Source organism: Neolamprologus brichardi, chromosome 23 (assembly GCF_056152115.1).
Source record: "Neolamprologus brichardi isolate AB-2024 chromosome 23, ASM5615211v1, whole genome shotgun sequence".
Classification (NCBI taxonomy): Eukaryota; Metazoa; Chordata; class Actinopteri; order Cichliformes; family Cichlidae; genus Neolamprologus; species Neolamprologus brichardi.
The window spans coordinates 10,748,300-10,773,947 of record NC_142125.1 but is presented as its reverse complement, the minus strand read 5'-3'; the positions used below and the strand labels follow the sequence as shown (position 1 = coordinate 10,773,947).

General features: G+C 41.0%; 2 protein-coding genes and 1 pseudogene across 2 annotated transcripts; all 3 read left to right on the top strand.

The window, feature by feature from the left end:
- Positions 1 to 248: 248 nt before the first annotated feature.
- On the top strand, positions 249 to 2,952 carry LOC148096014 (serine protease 1-like; annotated as a pseudogene).
- A 3,295-nt stretch (positions 2,953 to 6,247) lies between these two features.
- On the top strand, positions 6,248 to 7,510 carry LOC148096013 (granzyme B(G,H)-like). Its single transcript, XM_087835902.1, has 5 exons — positions 6,248 to 6,313; positions 6,402 to 6,552; positions 6,650 to 6,782; positions 6,941 to 7,195; positions 7,302 to 7,510. Exons 1-5 carry the CDS (start codon positions 6,256 to 6,258, stop codon positions 7,482 to 7,484), a joined length of 780 nt encoding a protein of 259 aa, XP_087692028.1. The 5' UTR covers positions 6,248 to 6,255; the 3' UTR covers positions 7,485 to 7,510.
- Positions 7,511 to 11,424: 3,914 nt separating this feature from the next.
- Positions 11,425 to 12,711, top strand: LOC148096012 (granzyme B-like). Its single transcript, XM_087835917.1, has 5 exons — positions 11,425 to 11,497; positions 11,582 to 11,732; positions 11,830 to 11,962; positions 12,121 to 12,378; positions 12,476 to 12,711. The coding sequence occupies exons 1-5, from the start codon at positions 11,440 to 11,442 to the stop codon at positions 12,641 to 12,643; spliced, it is 768 nt and encodes a 255-aa protein (XP_087692043.1). The 5' UTR covers positions 11,425 to 11,439; the 3' UTR covers positions 12,644 to 12,711.
- The last annotated feature ends 12,937 nt before the right edge of the window (positions 12,712 to 25,648 follow it).

Below are 25,648 nucleotides of genomic sequence, written 5' to 3'. Positions count from 1 at the left end.
ATACAATGAGAAGTGAAAATAGTAAAAACAGAAAGCAGGACGAAATGTAGACTTTAAACTTAAATATTGCATTTACTAAGCTATGTTGGATCATGTATAGCAGTTGGGCATGCATACTTTTGGGGTCCCCAGACTGCCCCACCCTATGCTGCCCGTACATGAGCCAGAGATAAAGTTATTTCAAAGCCAGAAGTTGATGTTTGTTTAGAGGCCAGTCTGAGTCCATCACCAGCAGATGGCATCACATCATGAAGGCCAAAGAGCGGGCTCAGACAGACGACGACTTCAGTCCGGTTCCTCAGCAATGCTCAAGCATCCAGGCTCACTGTCACATTGTTAGCATGAGCTGTGCTCTCCCTGCTGTGACTAAAAGCTTTTAAACCATCACCAGGCGCTATGAATGCAGCTGCAGAAATAAAAACAGCTGTGCTTCCATCATCTCACCTCCACATCCTTCCTGCTTCACCTTCAAGTGATCGAGCAGCTGTGAATTTCTGGAATGTTTTCAATCATTAACATGTCTCCCAGCACGAATGTTTCGATGTGTGTTTCCAACTAAACACAGTTTTTAGTCTGTATCCAGTGTGAATGCATCACTCCTATAACTGTGAGATTCAGCTACAGTTTATCACAGGGATCAAATGTTTTTCAGTATCCTTGATCTTACGGAGCCCCGCAAGGGACATGGGAGAAAACAAAAATTACGATGAACTTTTGCGAGATCTCGCAAAACTAACTCAGGATCTCGCAAAAGTTTCATACATCTCCGAAAACGTCAGAGCACTTTTGCAAATATGTGATGTCTTGTAAACCGAGCAGATATCTGACGTTTACACAACTACATTCACGCCTCAAAATATCTTAAAAGTGTATTTTGTGACCCAGAAAGAGTAATATTACAACTAAGTAGCTGCCGCCATTGTTGGAATTCAACTTTTGTGAGATCTCGCAAAAGTTTTGCGAGATCCCCAGTTTGTTTTGCGAGATCTCGCAAAACAAACTCGGGATTAATCTCGCAAAAGTTGAATTCCAACAATGGTGGCAGCTACTTAGTTGTAATATTACAGAGCCCCGCAGGGGACATGGGAGAAAAAAAAATTAAGACGGACTTTTGCGAGTTTGTTTTGCGAGATCTCACAAAACTTTTGCGAGAACATTGTTTTCATTTTTGTGAAATCATAGATGGTACAGAAGCCCCAGAGAACTCCATGGAGTATATGGCCTCTGTGCAGAACAACAAGGGTTGCCATGTTTGTGGTGGATTTCTCATCACTGAGGACTTTGTAGTGTCGGCTGCACACTGTGATGACTCGTGAGTAATCAAACATCTTCTGCTTCTGCTTCTCTGACTCATGTCATTAAAACACATTTAGAAAATGTATTGATTACCTCCCATTGATTACTCTTTCAGGAGCCCCACATACGTTGTTCTCGGGAACCACAATCTCAAGAATGGCAATCATCAAAAAATAAGGATTGAAAACAAAACCATCCATGAAAATTATAAAGGTGTTGGACAGGGTGATGTCATCGTGCTGATTAAAGTAAGGACATATTCACAGTTTAACATGATACATATTTGTGGTCTTATTATTCTAATTGTATTTTTTGTATTATTTTAGGGTCTTTACCTCACAATTTAAAGCACGTTGAGAGAACTGTTGTTGTGATTGGGCGCTGTATAAATAAAATTGATTTGGACTGAAACAGACATTTCTATTTTTACTTTGAGTCTCCAGCTGAGTAAGTTAAACTGGAACATGGCGTAGAAAAAATTAAGCTTCTACAGGCTGAAATAAACCCAAAAGAAAACCAAGTGTGTCAGGTGGCTGGATGGGGAAAAACTGAAACTGATGGTAAACATGTTGATGAGCTGAGGGTAGTGGACGTGTCGTCATTCAACGAAAGGTCTGTGAGCCCCAGTGGCCTGGTCTTCCTGCCAATGTTATCTGTGCAGATGGATATGAGACAGACAAAGGATTCTGTCAGGTATGTTTTCAGACATCTCAAAATACCTTCAGTGGATTGACGGGATTGTGAAATCCTGAAAATAGGATGAGTAAAACTTTCACTGAAAGTTTGGCTTGTATATTAATGAAATGTCAGCATTTCTGATTCTCTGTCAGTGTAACCAAAAATGAAAAGTATTAAATATGTGATTTCCTTTTTTTAAATGATTGTTTTATTTTGAACATTATAAATAATAAAAATAACAATAAAACACAGTAAACATTAAAAAAAATGTGGTAAAACCAATCAATATTTCCCCATCTTACATCATAAATATGCCGTACTTCTTAGGGCAGGGTTCGTATTATGGGTTATTCTTTCTTTTTTGCATCTTTATTTGATCTTCATCATATCGATATGCATCATGGATGTTCTGTTGTTCAGTCGTCCTTTTAATTTAACCATATAAATGTGATAAAGACTGTTCTCATTTACCAACTTACATTAAAAAATAAATACCATCAAAAATTTGTAGAATGTGTCCTTTCCTGAAAAATACCTGGAAGTTCAGTGAGGTTGATCCACTTGATCATATGACCCATGTCCTGAAAATACACTGTACTTATGATATAAGATTTCTACAAGTAATAAATTACATATGAATTAAAATGACCTATACAGTACTAGCAATACTTACAGTATTTGTGTATTTCCTTTCAAATACTCAAAATTTAGGTACAACCTAAAATTACTTACACACTACTTAAATGCAACTATTTTTTTTAATGTAAAGTAACTGGCGTTGCAATACTTAAAACATCACGTTGCAATGAATAATTATATACACAATCTACACACTTGAAAATGAGCAGTTAATTAATCATATCCTCATTAATGCTGTTTAATCATTTACAAATCACTGTTTTTCCCCTTCAGCTAGTGGAACAATTACCCACTCAGTGTAAATACACTCTACTCTGTTTTATTGTCATCTTCAGATAACGACAGATGATTATCACCAACCACAGTCTTCTCAAAGTTTGCAGAGTCATCTACGCTTAAATATAAATGAAACACATATAAATGTACATCTGTAGTGTTCTGTGTGCAGCATATGTATATTCCAACACATGCACAGTATTTTAAAGTGAGTGGGGAGTGTATTGTGCAAATGATGCTCCTCATTTCTGTTAAACACTGTTGGTGGTGTTTCTGTCAACTACAAAAACAACTGCAAACACCCCGATAAGCCCAACGTCTATATGACATCTCAAAATACCGTCAGTCTACTGACAAGCTAGATAAGTTTTACTTTTGCATTATTGAAATGTAATTTCTGATTGCACTGTAAGTGTGACCAGAAATAAAAAAATAAAAAAATAAAAATATCATTAGACACTTTTTTATTATCAGCTCGATTTCAACAAGAGTGAAACATTTGTTGATTCAGTCATTTCAATTAAACTGTTTAATAAAGGGTCATTGCGACAAAAGGAAGATTAAAAGAGTACATACTGATGAGGAAATAAAGTCACCAGAGATCACCAGTCTATTGCAAGACTATCACATAAAGAAAGACAACCTTTCACACTCATGTGTGAATTTAGAATCACCCGCTAACTTCCCTGCATGGGGATAGAACCCATGCAGGCGTGAGCATCACTTATCACTGTGGTCACATCAGGCCTCACACGTGCAGGGCAAGACTTAGGCACTGTTATCTTGCTGGCCTTGTTGAGAGCAGCCATCCAGTCTCTCATGTCGGTCACATCATTGGCTTGCAGGAAGTACCATCACGAAAGTGCATTGATGACAAAGCAGAACTCTGTCTTGGGCTTTTGCTTCGTTGTAGCTTCACTCACCTTAGAGATGTAGGTTAATTTCAGGCTGCCATTCTCCACTGGGCAGATTCTGAGGGTTGTCCAGTTCAAATAGGCTGCACAAAAAATTCAGCTTCCGTGTGCTTAAATACACCTGCAACAAAAGGATGTGCATGGGCAGGTGGGGGAATGACTGAAATAAGAGTGGTGTACGTGTCTGTCATTAATGTGTTATAACAATCATCAGTAGTTTAGAAAATAAAAAATATAATTTGCCAATTTGCTCACATGTTAATCATATGTGCTTTTCAATAATCATCATTAATTTTGTAGTTTTACCAGTATTACTGTGAACTGGGTTGAAGCCACACAGTGCCCACAAAATATATCAGAGATCACCACCTAGTGGTTTAATATGAATATTGAGTGTCAGTGACACAGTGAGGCTAGGATCATAAAAGCAAAGATATTTGATTGATTGTTAAATATCTGTGACGGCTGTGTCTGATTTACAGTGATTTTGATTTTTCAGGTGGAGAGTATTTAAATGAGTCAGGCAAATGTGAATTGAAAAGTCTATGACACAAAGTTTCTTGCAAGTTGCACAAAATTTAACATGGAAAAACAAATCCTGTATTCAGCCTGCGGTGGCTGTGATAGCTGCTACTAGAAGAGTTTATTTTTAGGAGGCGAGATGTTATCAGAACGAGTGAGAACTCTCTGTATTGAAACTCTTCACTCAGTCTTCATGCCGAGTGTGTCGGTGAGCCCACTCTTTGCTCCTCACTAACACAGTTTCCATGAAACAGAGCAGAAATAAACCGAGCTCAGCTTCTTTTTCTCCGCGCACACAGCGAGCGGCTTCTCTCTGCTGAATCTGTAATTAATAAAAGTGTTACTGTGTTAGATTAATGCCTGAATGTTGCCACACCCATGTGGCATGGTAACATTATATCAAAACATACTGATTTTCCTTCAGCCTCCTCTCACTTATCGGAACTGCCTATTTTCAGAGATTACCACTGGACTGAAACCCGAGTTTACACTGGATTATTTTGGTCAGAAGGCCTGCAATCTGCAGCACTTTATTCCTACCTCTGTGCTTACGTTGAGTGTTTGGAACGAGCAAAAGCATCTGGTCTGCTGACCTGAGAGAATGAGGCAGGACATAAGGGTGTAGCAGGTCAGACAGATAAAACAGGGGCACAGCCATTAATAGGAGATAGGAGGCGATTTTGGAACACGGCCATTGTCTCAGCCTCCTTTGTCACGTTCTTCCTCTGTCCTCCCCTGTGTGGTTTCCAGAAAAATCCTTAAGTCTTTATGCAGTCCTTTCTATATGTTGACAATACACACCACACTTTTACTTTTAAGCACTTTTAATCTTAAAAGGCTTCTTTTTCTGTTTTCCACCAATAAATCTTGAAGTTGACCTTGAAGACAGTCAAAGGTGGATGTGAGCCAAATTTAAATGGCTTGTTAAGATGACCCCGCTTCACACCCCTACAATGTTTTAACAGAATTAATTCAACACTTATTGAGCTATATGTTTACAGATGGTATGGCATGTTTCCCTTAGCACTTCAGCTAGACTTTTCCAGTCATCTGATAACTCTGCCCTGCCACAAGGAGCCTGTCTTAGTAGTCTACTATCTTTTGTTTCTTCTACAAATATGCACTCCACATGTTTACACTTTGCTCCACTCTTATACATTACACATCTTTCCTTCTTCATGAGGTTCACCACACAGTCATTTCCATCCTTTTGGCAAAATCCAGCACCATCAGCATTTCTCTCCTTAACACAATACCTAATCAACACTTCCTCATTGCCTCTGCTCCCTTCACCTGCACGGATGTTTGCTGCTTCATCCAACTGACTTCAGCATCACGTCTTCAATTTCAATTCTTCCTTCAAGAGACCATGCTCCATAATAATGCCTCCTACAGAAGTGTCGTAGTTCCCTCCTACAGGACAAATCCTGCAACCCTCGCTCCATAAACAGTTCACACAGTGGAAGAAATGGCCCCAAGGAGGCGCTAAATGAAAAGGCATCTCCTTCCTGTTTTTACATTGCTGGTGGACAGATTATGAGCCAAGTACCATAATGTTATTAGTCTTGGTTCAAATATGAAATCAGTAACTCAGTGAGATATTGTTGTTTTGAGCTTTAACAGTGGTGCAAAATGTTTCAACAACCCAGCTTTTTGAAGGTTTAGGCAGGTTTCTGTGCATGTGCTGGTGGTGTACTAAAGTTGTGGTGTAAGACAGAAACTCGCGACCATTAAACAGCCCGTGTGTTTCAGGAAGACAGTGTAGTGTTATAATGATAAACAAGATAATGTAAAGATGACACAAGTCCCCAAAAAAACCAGGATGCGGTTAGAAGTCAAAATGTGATCATCAGATTTGACAGAGCAACTGCTGTGTAAAACCTCCATTTCACACTCGTGCCAACACAACTTCACCTTTTTTGCTGGCATCATGCTCAGTCTTCAAAAAATCCTGCTCCTCCATGTTCTGGCATGTCTCGGACGACTCAGTAAGAACTGCAAGTCTTTCTTATTGTCCTCTGACCATTTAATGGAACGTTAACTTCATTTTGGTTTGCTTTATTTGACTTTTTCCAGCACATGTTATTGCCATCATACATGGAGTAAAAGCCCCGAAGAACTCGATGCAGTACATGGCCTCTGTGCAGGACAGCAAGGGTCGCCATGTTTGTGGAGGATTTCTCATCACTGAGGAATTTGTAGTCTCGGCTGCACACTGTGATGAGTCGTGAGTAATCAAACATCTTCTGCTGTAAAATCTGACTCATGTCATTAAAACACATTTAGAAAATGTATTGATGTCCTCTCATTGATTACTCTTTCAGCAACCCCACACACGTTGTTCTCGGCAACCACAATCTCAAGAATGGCAATCATCAAAAAATAAAGATTGAAAAAAAAATCATCCATAAAAATTATAAAAGTGTTGGACTGGGTAATGACATCATGCTGATTGGAGTAAGTACATGTTCATGTTCACAACAGTTTACATGTTGTGTAATTTCCCCTTGTGGGACAATTAAAGGATTATTCTATGTGGTTTTATTATTCAGATTATATCTAAAGAACTATCGTATGAACACAGATATATTTTTTACTTCATGTTGTGTCTCCAGCTGTCTGAGAAAGTTAAACTGTGCCACGGAGTACAAATAATTCAAATTCCACATGCTGAAATAAACCTAAAAGAAAACCAAGTGTGTCAGGTGGCTGGATGGGGAAAAAATAAGACTGATGGTGAATATGTTGATGAGCTGATGGTGGTGGACGTGTCTGTCATTGACAAACAAGTCTGTGAGGACCAGTGGGGTAGTCTTCCTGCCAACGTTATCTGTGCAGGTGGATATGAAACCACCAAAGGATTCTGTCAGGTATGTTTTCTGTCCTTTCAGTTTAAAATGGTTTCATGTTCACAAATCTTAAAAACATAAACACAATGAGTATAAACTGATAAATTAACATTCTTCCTCCTCACAGGGAGATTCTGGTGGTCCTCTGGTGTGTCATGGGTTTGCTGTTGGTTTTGTTTCTTTCAACTACTATAACAACTGCAATTACCCCGATAAACCCAACGTCTATACGGACATCTCAAAATACCGTCAGTGGATCGACGAGGTTCTGGAAAAAAAAACATTTCTTTGTGTAAAAGACTTAAAATAAAAAGGTTTTTCTTTTCACTATTGAAATGTGAGAATTTCTGATTCTTTCATCTGTTTAATCAAAAACAAAAATACAAACGTATCCCACACTCAATCTGCCATTTCTTTCTGTAACAGCCAAAAGGCTGAATTTTTTATATTATTTCTGCCTTTGTAGTGGACCACGCTTCAGTTTGCCTGTGACGAAAGACATATTTGCATCCTTGTATGTTTTTTTGCTTCTCAAAATTTTAATTCAGCGAAGTTCAGTGTCAAAAGAAGTAATCGAATTCAGACTTGAACAGCTCTTCTGGCACAGCTTTATCATTTTAACTTTTTTTTTAAATTGGTAAATTATATTCATAATATAATTTTAAGTGTGCAGGTGTTACCATGGATACAGGTCAATGACTGTAGAGCCACATTCTTCTAGCAGAAAATGAGAAAATATGTTTCATAACATTTCATTTTTTATATTCCTTGTTTGTTGCTCTATGAATGATGAACAGAAGCGTACTACAGTAAAGCTCAAAAACATGCTGGGTTCAGGGAATGACTACTTTTTGGTATTTAAGTAATATGAGGATTTTGTCGGCTTACTGTCGGCTCCAACATGTGCTCGGTGGAGATTCTGTTTGTTTTTACCTTAAATGCATTACACAATACTTGTCCTCGCTCTCACAAGTCACCACTTGTGGAGAGGGGTGATTATTGGCAAAAAGACATAAGATTTGAGGGTAATAGTAGAATGACCTGGTTTGCAGTGGCTTGATTTTTTTTTTAAATACTGCACACACCTGTGCTGGAAGATTTTATCAAACATTATAACAACTTCATCTACTGAAACAGCATGCTCTAGTGGTTCAACAGAGACCCATACAAATGCAGGGCAATGAGGCTCAAACAGCAACACAAAAGGTTTCATTTATGTGCACTATATCTTACTATAGCTGGAGTACAGATTTATGAGGATAAGGATAATGAATAATAAATTCACATTAATGCTGCAGATGCTGTATGAATGATAATTCAACAGATGAAAAGCTCTGAGTGTACGTGCAGTTCTGCTAACCACAGTAATAGTTTCATAACTGTGAGTGTAGAGCATTGACTCTTAATCTCAACACAAAGGCAAATAAGTATATAAAATTACACATTATACTTATAAAAAAGAGTCCAAACCTCCAAATTCTACCAACTACATTAGAATGAAATTGCGTTGATATAATTATATAGATATGAGAAGCTCTACTCAACCCAAAAGAGTCATAAACTGGCTGTTAAGCCGGCAGGAGCCAACCCAAATGCAGACTCACAGGCAGGACTTTAACTCAAAAAACACAGCTCTTATTGCTGGATATGAACAGAGGTTGAAAGAGTACTAAAATATTCTACTCAAGTAAAAGTAATATTACTTTGATGAAATTTTACTCAAGTACAAGTAAAATTACCTGTCTAAAAATTTACTCAAGTAAAAGTAAAAAGTAGCTAATTTAAAATGTACTCAGAGTAAAAATTAAATAGTTATTTTTTTGACAGCAGGAGAACAATGGGATACAAATGTCAAAGTAGTTGTTTTTTAATTAAAAGAAAAACAAATTAAAGTGCAATGGCAGTTAAACTGGGTAATGGTCACAAGTATTGTTGGTCAAGTTACTTGAAAAAAGTAAGTAATCCTGTTACTTTACTGATTACTTATTTGCAAAAGTAATTAGTTACTTAGTTACTTAGTTACTTTTTAAAAACATGATCTACAACCTGAATAGGTAATAAAGCGATAGATCTTTCAGCCCAATTCTACTTTTTCTGCATAATCCATCATATAAAATGTAATTAAATTACACGCCTGCCTGCAGAATAGATATGTCTCAAAGGCATGACCAGGTGATTGAGAACAGCTGTGGGAGTCAGTTTCCGCCTACACCACACCCCGAAACCCACTGCTCCACCCCTCCCCTGCAGCTGAGCCACAAACCACTCCCACTGCACCGTCTCCTTCACTGACAATGTCAACCTCTGCTGAGAACACACACAGTCATTCAGATACGATGGTATACATCCACATAGACTTGGAGCAAAACTTCTTTCCCCAAACATCTCATACTCTATTATCCACTTAGGTACCATCACAGCAGGTGAAGTCAATTCATCACAGTCATCACTCACTCAGTCTGACCAACCCGGGTACTACTGACATCATTTGGGTCCTAAATGGTGGAGATAGGACCCCAAGTAAACATTATGAATCCCATATTGAGAGCTCTTCCTTCCTTCCTTCCTTATAATAAGGAACCACATATATTTTGATCCCTTGAACTTGAATATAACTTTCCCAAATCATAATAATTAACAACATCATTATAAATAACAACAGACCAACAACAGAGAGTGATCAAAATCTGCTGATGCTACCATCACTCCCAACACTTCTTAATGTCAGACCATTAGCAAATAACAACAGAGCTCATAACACAGGGCTTGTTAAATATCACCCGCTAACAGTGTTGGGGAGTAACGGAATACATGTACCGCCGTTACGTATTTAAAATACAAAATATGAGTAACTGTATTCCGTTACAGTTACCGTTTAAAAAGGTGGTATTTAGAATACAGTTACTTTGTTGAAATAAATGGATTACACGGCGGTACTTCCCTGTTTCATATTGTGGCGGGTCAGGCCTGTTTGGGTTTTGTTTGACAGCTACGTTCTGTTGTTCCAGGTGGCAGCGTTACGGTTGCCATGGTTACAGGGTGACGCTCTCTCTCTGCGTGTTTCCTGGGTGAGACAGGCCTTTTTGTTGTGTTGTGCTAAGCTAATAGGCAGAATGCTACCGGTATAGCTCTAAAGAATGTAGCATCATAGGCAGTGTAGTCCGTGCTGCTGGGAGAATGGACTGCCATACACGTTATGTGTCTGTGAGCGAGGGAGGGAGAAAAAGGAAAAGTACGAGCTGTCATCGAGCAAAAACGGGAGCTGGAAGCATGTAAATATAATAATAACCACTGCAGCCAAGAAGAGTGCCTGACGAGCCCACCTGTAAGTAAGCTATTAAGACTCGACTGTACACCGTGTTCGTGTTTTCCTCCAAAAACAATAAGTTCTGTTGGAGCAGCCTTTCAACGCCTCTCTCTGTCTCTCGCTAGCAAAGTTGACCCAGACAACAAAGTAAAGCTAGTTTTCGGCTACTGCCCGACACAGAACCCACCGTATTAGCCAGAGGTCCCTTTACTACGGTTCGGAGCCGCGGACCTTCAGTAACAGTAATAAATCACAGCAATAGTACATTCATGTAGTTGTAAACAGCATGATAATATATTAAGTAATCCAAAGTATTCAGAATACGTTACTCTCATTGAGTAACGTAACGGAATACGTTACAGAATACATTTTGGGGCATGTATTCTGTATTCTGTAATGGAATACATTTTAAAAGTAACCTTCCCAACACTGCCCGCTAACCATAGTTTTGGATATTACACAAAAACAGGAGGGACGGTGGGATCGCTCTGATCTTATTATCACATCCTCACACATCACAAACTTACGTTGCTCATTAACGCACACTTCTCACGGAATGACCACTTGTCTGCTGGTAATCTGGAGCAGAAAAGCTCAGGTGCCTTGCCCACGTTTCTCCCTGCCCATAGTCTCTCTCATACAAAACGGTGGGGTGACCTCTACTGGCCACTCTAACAAACTACAGGTGAACTCACAACTGAACAGAATAAAACCGTAACTATGGGGCCTTTTGTACAAAAAAGATCATGTAAATTGCCAAACATGAAAACTTACGTCGCATAAATAATGTGGTTAGAAGGTGTTACTTCCTTTTTTAACTCTTATGCTACGTTCCTGTAGCCCTAGACTGGGGCGTAACAGAAAGGACATTAAGATTGATTGTAATCATACTTGTCAGTGAGACAAACTGCTGTATAAAAGGTTCACCTAGACACTTGGTAACTATTTCGCTGGCATCATGCTCGGTCTGCAGAAAAGCCTGCTCCTTCATCTTCTGACATGCCTCGGAAAGCTCGGTAAGAAAGCTTTGTTATTATTCTCTGATCATTTAATATGGCATTAACTACATTTTCTTTCGTTTGTTCTTTTACTTTTTTCAGCACATGGAAGTCACATCATACATGGTAAAAAAGTCCCAGAGAACTCGATGCAGTACATGACCTCTGTGCAGGACTACAACGGTCACCATGTTTGTGGAGGATTTCTCATCACTGAAGACTTTGTAGTTTCAGCTGCACACTGTGATGACTCGTGAGTAATCAGACATATTTTCCTGTAATCTCTGACTCATGTCACTGAAATGCATTTAGAAAATGTGTTGATTTCCTTTCATTGATCACTCCTTCAGCAACCCCACACACGTTGTTCTCGGCAACCACAATCTCAAGAATGGCAATCATCAAAAAATAGAGATTAAAAAAAAAATCATCCATGAAAATTATCGATGGGTTGGAGGGGGTAATGACATCATGCTGATTGGAGTAAGTACATGTTCATGTTCGCAACAGTTTACATGTCGTGTAATTTCCCCTTGTGGGACAATTAAAGGATTATTCTATGTGGTTTTATTATTCAGATTATATCTAAAGAACTATCGTATGAACATAGATATATTTTTTACTTCATGTTGTGTCTCCAGCTGTCTGAGAAAGTTAAACTGTGCCACGGAGTAGAAATAATTCAAATTCCACATGCTGAAATAAACCTAAAAGAAAACCAAGTGTGTCAGGTGGCTGGATGGGGAAAAACTAAAACTGATAATAATAAACCTGCTGACGAGCTGATGGTGGTGGACGTGTCTGTCATTGACAAACAAGTCTGTGAGGACCAGTGGGGTAGTCTTCCTGCCAACGTTGTCTGTGCAGGTGGATATGGCACAGACAAAGGATTCTGTCAGGTATGTGTTCTGTTTTCACTGAAAGTTAAACTTGTGTTCCATCAACAAAAGAATCATTTTTTTTAAATAGAAAAATTGAAATCTTTGCTCCTCACAGGGAGATTCTGGGGGACCTCTGGTGTGTCAAGGGTTAGCTGTTGGCATTGTTTCTTATAACCGCAATGATATCTGCAATTACCCAGATGAGCCCAACGTCTACACCGACATCACCAAATACCTTCAATGGATCAACAAAACTGTGACTGGCAGAAACAGTTTGGTGTAAAAGTTTGGCTTTTGCATACTGAAACTTAAACATTTTGAAGTGGTTTTCTCTGCTTGCTTTGTCATCGTGACCACAAAATGGAAATAAAAATGCTTCTGACAAGCCGCAGTCTCATTTCCTTTATTTCAGTGTCATTGCAAACATATGAGTTAACAAAACAAACAAGAAACTCAGATACTATGAGAAATGACTTTTTGTCAAGTGAATGTTAGATAAGCTAATATCAAGGCTATCACCATTATCCCTTCAACTTCCTGTTTTCACAAAACTACAGTGATGCTGTTACTGCTAGCTGACCAGAGTAGCGGTCAAAGCGGCTCTTCAGGTTGTTTTGTTGCTTTCATTTATTTATTATCAACAACAATATAAAATTATGCACAAAATGAACTACTAATGTAAAAATATGTGTTTTTATTTATATATTTGTATTATATAAATATTCTTTTATTTATTCACTCCACATAAAATGTAAAAAAAAAATTATAAAATACAAAAAACAACTATTTACAATTCAACTTTTAACTATTTAAATTTTCAGATTTTTCCTTTTAAACAAATTTAAAAGGAAACAACACAAGATACTGCAAACCTTTCTAATGTGACGATGTTGTCTCTTGTTGTTGCTCCGGGCTCTCGTTCTCTCTCTCTCCCTCCTGCTTTTTTCGTGTGCTACTGCTGTTGCAAGTGTAACAAGAGGGCAAGAGAAAGAGAAAAAAAACCCCCATGGCTCCCAATAAGGAGCCGGCTCGCATCGTTCACTTCAAAGGGCCGGCTCTAAGAGCCATTTCATTTGCGAACGACCCATCGCTAGAGAGTAGCAGTGACCACAGTCCCTGTCAGAATAAGTCACTATAAAATATTATTGAATAATAATAATTCACCAATTGATGAACAATATAAAATTCTATTATATTTGAAATCATTTTTTCTCTTATACAAAGACTACCTGATTCATGCAGACAAATACCACACCAAAATATATACTAACAGAAAATATCACTTAAGCGAAAATAGTGTCTCATCACAGAGATAACATACATCATATTCAACTACATCTGGAACCTGTTTCTGACTTTTCTGAAAACATTTAAAAAGGGTTTTTTTTAGTTTATTTTTTCTTTTATGTATTTATTTATTTTTTAACAAATTATTTATGCATAATAGGTACTGAGCTTTAAATTACTGGACCTCAATAACTTCAGATAATTATTTAATAGTGATGTGAAAAGCAAAACCTCTCCGTGAATCGTTACCTTATCGTGGTGGAGGGGTTTGTGTGTCCCAGGGATCCCAGGAGCTATGTTGTCTGGGGGCTTTTGCCCCCTGGTAGGGTCTCCCATGGCAAATTGGTCCTGGGTGAGGGACCAGACAAAGAGCGATTCAGAAGACCCTTATGAGAAAAACATCGAGGGAACAGTTTACCGTGCCCGGGATAGGGTTACCGGGGCCCCGCCCTGGAGGCAGGCCGGGGGAGGGTGCCCGAGGGCGAGCATCTGGTGGCCGGGCCTTAGTCCATGGGGCCCGACCGGGCCAAGCCCGAAAAGGGGACATGGGCATCCCCGGCTACCAAGACTGGCAATTGGGACATGGAATGTCACCTCTTTGGTGCTGAAGGAGCCTGAGTTAGTGTGTGAGGTTGAGCGGTACCGGCTGGATATTGTCGAGCTCACCTCTACGCATGGCTTGGGCTCTGGAACCTGGAGAGGGGCTGGACTCTGTCTCAGTCTGGAGTTGCCCCAGGTGAGAGGTGGCGGGCTGGGGGTGGGTATTCTATTATCCCCTCGGCTTGCTGCCGGTACGTTGGGGTTCTTCCCGGTGAATGAGAGGGTTTGTTCCCTGCGCCTTAGGGCCGGGGAACAGGTCCTGACTGTCATCTGCGCTTATGCGCCGAGTGGCAGTTCAGAATACCCAGCCTTCTTAGAGTCCCTGGGTGGGGTGCTGGAAGGTGCTCTACCTGATCACCACCTGGTGGTGAGTTGGATCAGGTGGTGGGGGAGGACACTGGACAGACCTAACGAGTAGTGAGGGTGTGCTGGGAACGCCTAGCAGAGGCCCCGGTCCGCGAGATCTTCAACGCACACCTCCAGCAGATCTTCAACAGCATTCCGAGGGAGATTACGGACATTGAGTCAGAATGGACCATGTTTAGCATCTCCATTGCTGAAGCTGCTGCATTGAGCTGTGGCCGCAAGATGGTTGGTGCCTGTTGTGGTGGTAATCCCCGAACCAAATAGTGGACACCAGAGGTGAAGGGAGCCACCAGGCTGAAGAAGGAGTCCTATCGGGCTTGGTTAACCTGTGGGACTTTGTAGGCAGCTGACAGGTACCGACAGGCCAAGGGGAATGCAGATCGGGCAGTGGCTGAAGCAAAAACTCGGGTGTGTGAGGAGTTCGGAGAGGCCATGGACAAAGACTTTCGGACTGCCTTGAAGAGATTCTGGCAAACTGTCAGGCGTCTCAGGAGGGGAAAGCAGTGCTTTACCTGCACTGTGTATAGTGCTGGCGGAGCGCTGCTGACTTCAACTGAGAAAATTGTCAGGCAGTGGAAGGAATACTTTGAGGACCTCCATAATCTCATTGACACGTCTTCTAAAGAGAAAGCAGAGTCTGGGGATGAGGGGGATGACCCGCCAATTTCCGGGGGCGAAGTCACTGAGGCAGTTAAACAACTGACTCGGCTTCGCACCCTGCACTCACCCTTAGCTAGCCAGGCCCCTGTAGCTGGTGCAGTCGAAGATAGCGTAGGCCCCGCTAGCTGTTCCCCGGCAGATCCCAAGCAGCTGGGGAAAGACGGCTGGGTAACGGTGAGGAGGAAGCGTAGTCCTAAACAGAAGCCCCAGGTACACCACCAACCCGTTCATTTGTCTAACCGTTTTTCCCCACTCGGTGACACACCCGCTGGGGGTCAAACTCTGGTAATTGGTGATTCTGTTCTCAGACATGTGAAGCTAGAGACACCGGCAACCATAGTCAATTGTCTTCCAGGGGCCAGAGCAGGCGACATTGAAGGAAATTTAAAACTGCTGGCTAAGGGTAAACGTAAATTCAATAAAATCATAATTCACGTCGGCAGTAATGACACCCGGTTACGCCAATCGGAGGTCACTAAAATCAATATTGAATCGGTGTGCAACTTTGCCAAAACAATGTCGGACTCTGTAGTTTTCTCTGGTCCCCTCCCCAATCAGACCAGGAGTGACATGTTTAGCCGCATGTTCTCCTTAAATTGCTGGCTGTCTGAGTGGTGTCCCAGAAATGATGTGGGCTTCATAGATAATTGGCAAACCTTCTGGAGGAAACCTGGTCTTGTTAGGAGAGATGGCATCCATCCCACTTTGGATGGAGCAGCTCTCATTTCTAGAAATATTGACAAATTTATTAAACCCCTCAAATTATGACTATCCAGAGTTGGGACCAGGAAGCAGAGTTGCAGTCTTACACGCCTCTCTGCAGCTTCCCTCCTCCTGCTACCCCCCCAAAAACCCATCTCCATAGAGACTGTGTCAGCTTCCAAAAAGACAAAAAACAAACTAAAAACTAGCAACAAACAACTTAAACATTTACAAAGAAAGAACAATACAGTATCCACACCTGAACCAAAGAGTAAAACAGTGAAATGTGGATTATTAAATATTAGGTCTCTCTCCTCCAAGTCTCTGTTAGTACATGACTTAATAATTGATCAACAAATTGATTTACTCTGCCTTACAGAAACCTGGTTGCAGCAGGATGATTATGTTAGTTTAAATGAATCAACACCCCCGAGTCATTCTAACTACCAGAAATCTCGAAGCACAGGTCGAGGGGGCGGTGTGGCAGCAATTTTTCACACCAGTCTATTAATTAATGAAAGACCAAGACAGACTTTTAATTCATTTGAAAGCCTGATGCTTAACATCGTCCACCCCAGCTGTGAAACTCAGAAACCAGTCTTACTTGTTATCATCTATCGTCCACCTGGGCCTTACACAGAGTTTCTGTCTGATTTCTCAGACTTTATATCTAATTTAGTTCTGTGCTCAGATAAAATAATTATTGTGGGTGATTTTAACATCCATGTTGATGCTAAAAATGACAGCCTCAACATGGCATTTAATCTGTTGTTAGACTCAATTGGTTTCTCTCAAAATGTAAAAGAACCCACCCACCACTTTAATCACACTCTAGATCTTGTTTTAACATATGGCATAGAAACTGAACATTTAACAGTGTTTCCTGAAAACCCTCTCCTGTCTGATCATTTCTTGATAACATTTACATTTACAATAATTGATTACGCAGCAGTGGAGAGTGGACTTTATCAAAGTAGATGTCTTTCTGAAAGCGCTGTAACTAAGTTTAAGAATATAATCCAGCCACTGTTGTCATCGTCAATGCCCTGTACCAACACAGAGCAGAGCAGCTATCTGAACGCTACCCCAACAGAGGTCGATTATCTTGTTAATAATTTCACCTCCTCACTACGTACAACTCTGGATACTGTAGCTCCAGTGAAAACTAAGGTCTCTAATCAGAAGTACCTGACCCCGTGGTATAATTCTCAAACACGTGCCCTAAAGCAGATGACTCGTAATCTGGAGAGGAAATGGCGTGTCACAAATTTAGAGGATCATCATTTAGCCTGGAGAAATAGTTTGATGCTTTATAAGAAAGCCCTCCGCAAAGCCAGAACAGCTTACTACTCATCACTGATTGAAGAAAATAAGAACAACCCCAGGTTTCTCTTCAGCACTGTAGCCAGGCTGACAAAAAGTCAGAGCTCTTTTGAGCCAACCATCCCTTTAACGTTAACTAGTGATGACTTCATGAACTTCTTCACAAATAAAATTTTTATCATTAGAGAAAAAATTACCAATAATCATCCCACAGATGTAATATTATCAACAGCTACTCTTAGTACCATTGATGTTAAGTTAGACTCTTTTTCTCCAATCGATCTTTCTGAGTTAACTTCAATAATTACTTCCTCCAAACCATCAACGTGCCTTTTAGACCCCATTCCTACAAAACTGCTCAAAGAAGTCCTGCCATTGATTAATTCTTCGATCTTATATATGATCAACCTATCTCTAATAATCGGCTATGTACCACAGGCCTTCAAGGTGGCTGCAGTTAAACCTTTACTCAAAAAGCCATCTCTAGACCCAGCAGTCTTAGCTAATTATAGGCCAATCTCCAACCTTCCTTTCATATCAAAAATCCTTGAAAGAGTAGTTGTCAAACAGCTAACAGATCATCTGCAGAGGAATGGTCTATTTGAAGAGTTTCAGTCAGGTTTCAGAGTTCATCACAGCACAGAAACAGCTTTAGTGAAGGTTACAAATGATCTTCTTATGGCCTCTGACAGTGGACTCATCTCTGTGTTTGTCCTTCTTGACCTTAGTGCAGCATTCGATACTGTTGACCATAATATCCTATTAGAGCGATTAGAACATGCTGTAGGTATTACAGGTATTGCACTGCAGTGGTTTGTATCATATCTATCTAATAGACTCCAATTTGTGCATGTAAATGGAGAGTCCTCTTCACACACTGAGGTTAATTATGGAGTTCCACAGGGTTCAGTGCTAGGACCAATTCTGTTTACATTATACATGCTTCCCCTAGGCAGCATCATTAGAAGACATAGCATACATTTTCACTGCTATGCAGATGACACCCAGCTCTATCTGTCCATGAAGCCAGATAAAACACACCAATTAGTTAAACTGCAGGAATGTCTTAAAGACATAAAGACTTGGATGGCCACTAACTTTCTGCTTCTTAACTCAGATAAAACTGAGGTTATTGTACTGCGCTGAAAAGCTTAGAAATATGGTATCTAACCAGATTCTTACTCTGGATGGCATTACCTTGGCCTCCAGTAACACTGTGAGGAACCTTGGAGTCATTTTTGACCAGGATATGTCCTTCAACGCACATATTAAACAAATATGTAAGACTGCGTTCTTCCATTTGCGCAACATCTCTAAAATTAGAAATATCCTGTCTCAGAGTGACGCTGAAAAACTAGTTCATGCATTTATTACTTCCAGGCTGGACTACTGCAATTCATTATTATCAGGATGTCCAAAAAACTCACTGAAAAGCCTTCAGTTAATCCAAAATGCTGCAGCAAGAGTACTGACAGGGACTAGAAAGAGAGAGCATATTTCTCCTGTTTTGGCTTCCCTTCATTGGCTTCCTGTTAAATCCAGAATTGAATTCAAAATCCTGCTCCTCACATACAAGGTCTTAAATAATCAGGCCCCATCTTATCTTAATGACCTTGTAGTACCATATCACCCTATTAGAGCACTTCGCTCCCGCTCTGCAGGCCTACTTGTTGTTCCTAGAGTATTTAAAAGTAGAATGGGAGGCAGAGCCTTCAGTTTTCAGGCCCCTCTTCTGTGGAACCAGCTTCCAGTTTGGATTCGGGAGACAGACACTATCTCTACTTTTAAGATTAGGCTTAAAACTTTCCTTTTTGCTAAAGCATATAGTTAGGGCTGGACCAGGTGACCCTGAATCCTCCCTTAGTTATGCTGCAATAGATGTAGGCTGCCGGGGGATTCCCATGATGCATTGAGTTTTTCCTTTCCAGTCACCCTTCTCGCTCACTATGTATTAACAGACCTCTCTGTATTGAATCATATCTGTTATTAACCTCTGTCTCTCTTCCACAGCATGTCTTTTATCCTGTCTTCCTTCTCTCACCCCAACCGGTCGCAGCAGATGGCCGCCCCTCCCTGAGCCTGGTTCTGCCGGAGGTTTCTTCCTGTTAAAAGGGAGTTTTTCCTTCCCATTGTTGCCAAAGTGCTTGCTCATAGGGGGTCATATGATTGTTGGGTTTTTCTCTGTATCTATGAAGCGCCTTGAGGCGACTTTTGTTGTGATTTGGCGCTATATAAATAAAATTGAATTGAATTGAATTGAACTCCTTGGTGGCAGAGCCCCTGTTGTTGATGAGGTCCGCCCCGAGTTCCTGAAGGCTCTGGACATTGTAGGGCTGTCCTGGTTGACACACCTCTACAATGTTGCGTGGAGATCAGGGGCAGTATCCCTGGACTGGCAGACCAGGGTGGTGGTCCCCATCTTTAAGAAGGGGGACCGGAGGGTGTGTTCCAACTACAAGGGGATCACACTCCTCAGCCTCCCTTTTGTTTGTCCAGTTTGTTTGAGTTTGTCCGCTAGTCGAACGTCAGATACAGGAGGAACAATGCGGTATTCGTCCTGGTCGCGGAACACTGGAACAGCTCTTTATCCTCTCAAGGATACTGGAGGGTGCATGGGAGTTTGCCCAACCAGTCTACATGTGTTTTGTGGACTTGGAGAAGGCATTCGACCGTGTCCCTTGGGGTGTCCTGTGGGAGGTGCTGCGGTTCGCAGCCGAGTGTGAAGCAGCGGGAATGAGGATCAGCACCATCAAATCTGAGGCCATGGTTCTCAGCCGGAAAAGGGTGGAGTGCCCACTCCGGGTCGGGGATGAGTTCCTGCCCCAAGTGGAGGAGTTCAAGTATCTTGGGGTCTTGTTCGCGAGTGATGGGAGAAGGGAGCCAGAGATCAACAGACGGATTGGTGCTGTGTCCGCAGTGCTGTGTCCGCAGTGCTGCGAACGCTGCACCGGTCTGTCGTGGTGAAGAGGGAGCTGAGTGTAAAAGCGAAGCTCTCAATTTACCGGTCGATCTACGTCCCTACCCTCACCTATGGTCACAAGCTGTGGGTAGTGACCGAAAGAACGAGATCGCGTTTACCAGCGGCGGAAATGAGCTTCCTCCGAAGGGTGGCTGGCCTCTCCCTTAAAGGTAGGGTGAGAAGTTCAGCCATCCGGGAGGGGCTCAGAGTAGAGCCGCTGCTCCTCCACATCGAAAGGAGCCAGCTGAGGTGGCTCGGGCATCTGAAAAGGATTCCTCCTGGGCGCCACCTGGGTGAGGTGTTCCGGGCATGTCCCACCGGGAGGAGGCCCCGGGGGGCAGACCCAGGACACGCTGGAGAGATTATATCTCTCGGCTGGCCTGGGAACGCCTTTGTGTTCCCCCGGATAAGCTGGAGGAGGTGGCTGGGGAGAGGGAGGTCAGGGCTTCTCTGCTTAGGCTGCTGCCCCCGTGACCCGGCCCCGGATAAAGCGGAAGAAGATGGATGGATGGTGAAGAGCAAAAGTGAGGTCAGAGATCAAATGTGATAGCCCATACACCAGTATCTTCTCCTAAACGTTTCCAGTACAAACAAAGGGAGCAGAATTATAAGCAGAGTTTTAAAGATAAAAGTCATTTTATAAAAGTTTGACCTTTTTTGACCTTAAAGAAGAGGCCAGCATTCCCAGGAATTTCTATACATTATTGCCTATATGTTCTCAATACAAACAGTGACAGTAATGATCATATATAACATTATTGTCACTTCAACCTTCAGAGAGTTTCTATTAACCTTGAAGGAGAGGTCAGAAGTCACCAAGATGACGGCTGAGATGCAGGTTTCATTACTGAGATGATTCACGAGTGTATCACTGAGTGTGTATGTGAAAGCTGCTTCATCTGCTTTGTTAAGAAACTCATCTTAGTTCATTACACATTATCCAAAAGTGTCAGTACAAGTTAGCATTTTTCTGTTTTGGGGTTTTTTCTTTTTCTTTGCCTGTCCCGGCACTGTGGCAATCAGAATTATTGTGGGAAGGCCAAGAGAAATGCCCAACCGGTTCACTTGATTGATCTTTATTATTATTATTATTTATGTATTTATTTATATTTATTTGTTTGTTTATTTTAAGTTTTAAGTTATTGCAAATGGAAAAGACATGACTGGGGGACTGAAAAGGGGAAAAACGCAGAGAAGAGAATTTCAAGAAAAGGAGAGGGAAAGAAAAATAGAGGGCAAGAGGGACAGTGAGAAAGGAGACTAAAAATCAGCTGGATCACCTGTTGGAAGAAAAAGAAGAAACCAAGAATAAAGAGAACAACACAGTGGGGAGACCACAGCATCAACCTGGATAAGTTGATGCTCACGCACCTGTGCACGTGAAAGTGCTTGTATTCAAAAGGTTCATGTGAGAGTGATAACTTAAGATTATCATTTGTACTTAGAAAAATATAATCATTTATGCTTAGAGACATATAATTGTTTGTATGTTGATAAAATATGTCATCCTTATTTAGGTCTGCTAAGGTTCTGTGTGCACTGTGTGCACCATGGGAGGGGAGGACGTTCCCCTCCCTTCTGCTGTTTTGGCATACCTCATACACATGTTAAGTTCATGGGAAGGTCACATCTTGTTTGGTGATATATGGTATGGCAGAACACACACTCTATATCTTTTCAGTTACAACAGTCTTTTGTCTTAGTTGCGCTGCTGCAAGGAAGACTCCCGCTATTCTCCCGGGAGGCTCCTGGCACCGGTCATCTTGGGAGTTTCATCTCTTTGCAGATAACATAGTAAAACATTGTTAGGCCTGGCTGAGCAGTTTTCACAAGCTCATATTTTGACACACACACACACACAAACTATGCATATTCATGTAATCACTGTTGTCAGTAAAAGTAGCTGTACGGGGAGTCCGTCCGAGGTTGACGGGGTTCAAGTGAAAGGAACAGCGTTTGACCCTGGTCGGCTTCCCTCGCGAGTGAACTCACAAAGAGCTCTGTCTTGTGTCTTGTTTTGCTGCTGCGGTTGGTTGTCTTACGTTCCAGCAGGATTTGTGCTTAGATAAACCCAACAGTTTCTCCATCGAACTATCTAATAGTGGGTGTGGGGAGCCATAGCCCTGCCCCCCAAGACATGAAGCAGGCATGGATGAGATCCAGCCCCCAGACATCTAGAGGCCCCCAGAGCACGAGAGCCCTGGGAGGACCAGGAGGGGCAGCTGTGCCACCAACCTAGAAAAGAGCTGAGGAGAGCCCCCACCGTTCCCGCAGGCTCTGCCGGCAGCCAGCTGTGCTAGAGTGGACTGAGCTGCGAGCCTAATTTTCAAATATTAATATTCATGTAAACTCTGAAGTGATATTAAGGTGTTTTACGATCACAGTTTAAGGTATATTTGGTGTTTGAACTATTTAAATAGGCAGCTAAGCGTTTGTAGAGGGAGTATTATGATTCCTAACCACTGTGAACAAGTTTAACAGATGGTTTCTCCTAAAAGCTTGGGTATTAATTAATGAATTAACTAATAGGCACAGACGTTTATTCTGCTGTGTGAAAATAATAACATTTTTAAGTTATCTAAGTGGCTTATATATCACGTTTAACCTGAGTAGCGAAAGACCACGGGGGGTTTGAAAACGATGTGCCAGGAGTTCGCTATTCTCGCCGGCTCTAGTGAGCCTTGACCTCCCGGTCGCCGAGCTGGTGGGTAACAGACGTCTCCGAAAACGTTGCAGCACTTTTGCAAATATGTAATGTTTTGATAAATCGAGCAGATTTTTGAAGTTTACACAACTACATCCTCGCCTGAGAAAATCTTAAAAGTTTATTTTGTGACACAGAAAGAGTTATAGGAGTCATATATAACTCCAGTTTCCATTGTTGGACACTGGAATTGGCTGCGTCGCGCTATGAATTCTGGGATAGGTTGGGCCATGAAGAATACACCCGACCCATCCTTCAAATCTGGGGAAACGGAGGCCACATTTGTCGGCCGCATTTGTCAGAGTCTTCAAATTTGAACGGTCTTCGTTGCGTCACTGTAACGTAATCGGCCTACAAATGCGGCCTCCGAAGGATGCAGCCCCTGAATTTGGACACAGCTACGATACCGGAGACTGCTTCTTCTTCTTCTGCGTTTAATGGCAGCTGGCATCCTTGTAGATGCATTGCTGCCATCTTCTGTTTCAATCCATTTACTCCCGTTACTCTTTTAAATTCTACTACTTATCCCTGCGTCTTTCAGGATTTTATAAAGCTTCAAACGACACGTTGACTATTAAATAAGTCGTTGACTATCCCAGCTGTCTTAGGGTGAGAAGCAGGGTACACCCTGGACAAGTCACCAGTCTGTCGCACGTCTCTCTCTATTCTCTATTTCTGCTATCCATTGATGGCAATCAGCGAGGCTGTACTGAAGACCAGTGTTGTCATCTATTCTCCTCCAGTTGATCAGCTACCTGATGGTGGTAACCAGGCCTCACTGTTTCATGTTTCCATGTCTATGCTTCGTACTTACCATTTCCTCTTTGTTTCTTTGTGCCTCCAGTAACCTTGTCAAGTCACTGCTAAACTCACCTGCAGCTCAGTAATCTGGACGCCGGCCTCCACGGCAAGATTCACTTTATTCACTTTGTGTCTCAATTGTGGAAACCTAAACAACCCACTGTTCTCACTTGCCTGTCCTCTTGCCCGCCATCTTCTCAGGATCATTCACTCATTCATTCACTCACTCACCAAAAGTTCATATAGTTTTATATATAAGATCATATAAAACCCAGATTTAATTTCATTTTTTCTAAAATGTAAAATGATGAAATGAAGGACAAAACGTAGATTAATGTGACAGACTGTGTTGCAATGCAGTCAGTGAAAAGGTTCCAGAGCAACCAAAGATAGCGTGATTGACTAAGCTGCATCTTTGCTCCAATTAAGGATGTGATAAAAGAAGTCAAGATAAGTGTTGACATGTTTAGCATGTAGTGATAAGATTGCCCACTGTTGTTCTTATCTTCTTGTATCTTCCTTTAACATTAACTAGTAATAACTTTCTGAACCTCTTCACAAATAAAATTTTAACCATTGGAGAAAAAATTACTCATAACCATCTCACAGACAAAACATTATGCACAGCTACTTTCAGTACCATTGATATTCATTTAGAGTACTTTTCTCCAATTGATCTTTCTGAGTTAACTTTAGTAATTACTTCCTCCAAACCATCAGCATGCCTTTTAGACCCTATTCCTACAAGACTGCTCAAAGAAGTCCTACCATTAATTAATGCTTCAGTCTTTTTTAATTAAAAAAAAATGTCACGGATAAGTCTAAAAAAAACAACAAAAAAAACCCCCACAATGGTGGTCTAGTACTACCAAGTATTCTTACTCTTGATGGCATTACCTTGGCCTCCAGTAACACTGTGAGGAACCTTGGAGTCATTTTTGACCAGGATATTAAATATATTAAACACATACGTTGGACTGCTTTCCTCCATTTGTGCAATATCTCTAAAATTAGAAATATCCTGTCTCAGTGGGATGCTGAAAAACTAGTTCATGCATTTATTACTTCTAGGCTAGAATACTGTAATTCATTATTATCAGGAAGTCCTAAAAACTCCCTGAATAGCCTTCAGCTAATCCAGAAGTTTTGAAAGTTTTTCCTTCCCACTGTTGCCAAAGCGCTTGCTCATAGGGAGTTATATTTTTATACATATATTATCTTTACCTTACATCATAAAGCGCCTTGACACAACTGCTGTTCTGATTTGGTGCAATATAAATAAAACTGAAGCTAATTAAGTTACATAAAGCTGGTGGTCACCAAACACTGACTTTATTTAACTGTTAAAAAATCTTAATGCTCATTAAAAAATCTTAGGACATTTTTACCACAATGTAATAAGGCTGTACATGTATAACCCTCTATCTGTCAAAGCATCTTATCACTTATATGAAAACACCAAGATTAAAGAGGAAAGTCCCACCCATTCATGTTATCTGAGTGTATCGGGTTGCATTGCAGCAGATTTAAACAAAAGTTTAAATAACAAACTATTTTTAATTTTCTATTAAACCCCAGTTTCATTTTGTTGCTTCAAGGTACGAGCTAAACAAGCTGTCATTTTTGTCCACCCAGAGAAAACAGAAATAAGGACTCTCAGTAAGCAGAAGAGTAGAAGTAGCTCACTTATCTTCTAAATTCAAGTCTTTTGGTAAGAAAGGGGCGTATATAATATTCCGTGTTTATTCTAAAACTTGAAGTCTGTGTTTTGGAAAGCTGCAAAACCACATTCATCAAAGGATGTTACTGCAAGCTGTGATAAAATCATGTTCTTGCGAGTTTGTACTTATTTGTGTTCCGATATGCCTCAGATGATAATAAGTAGC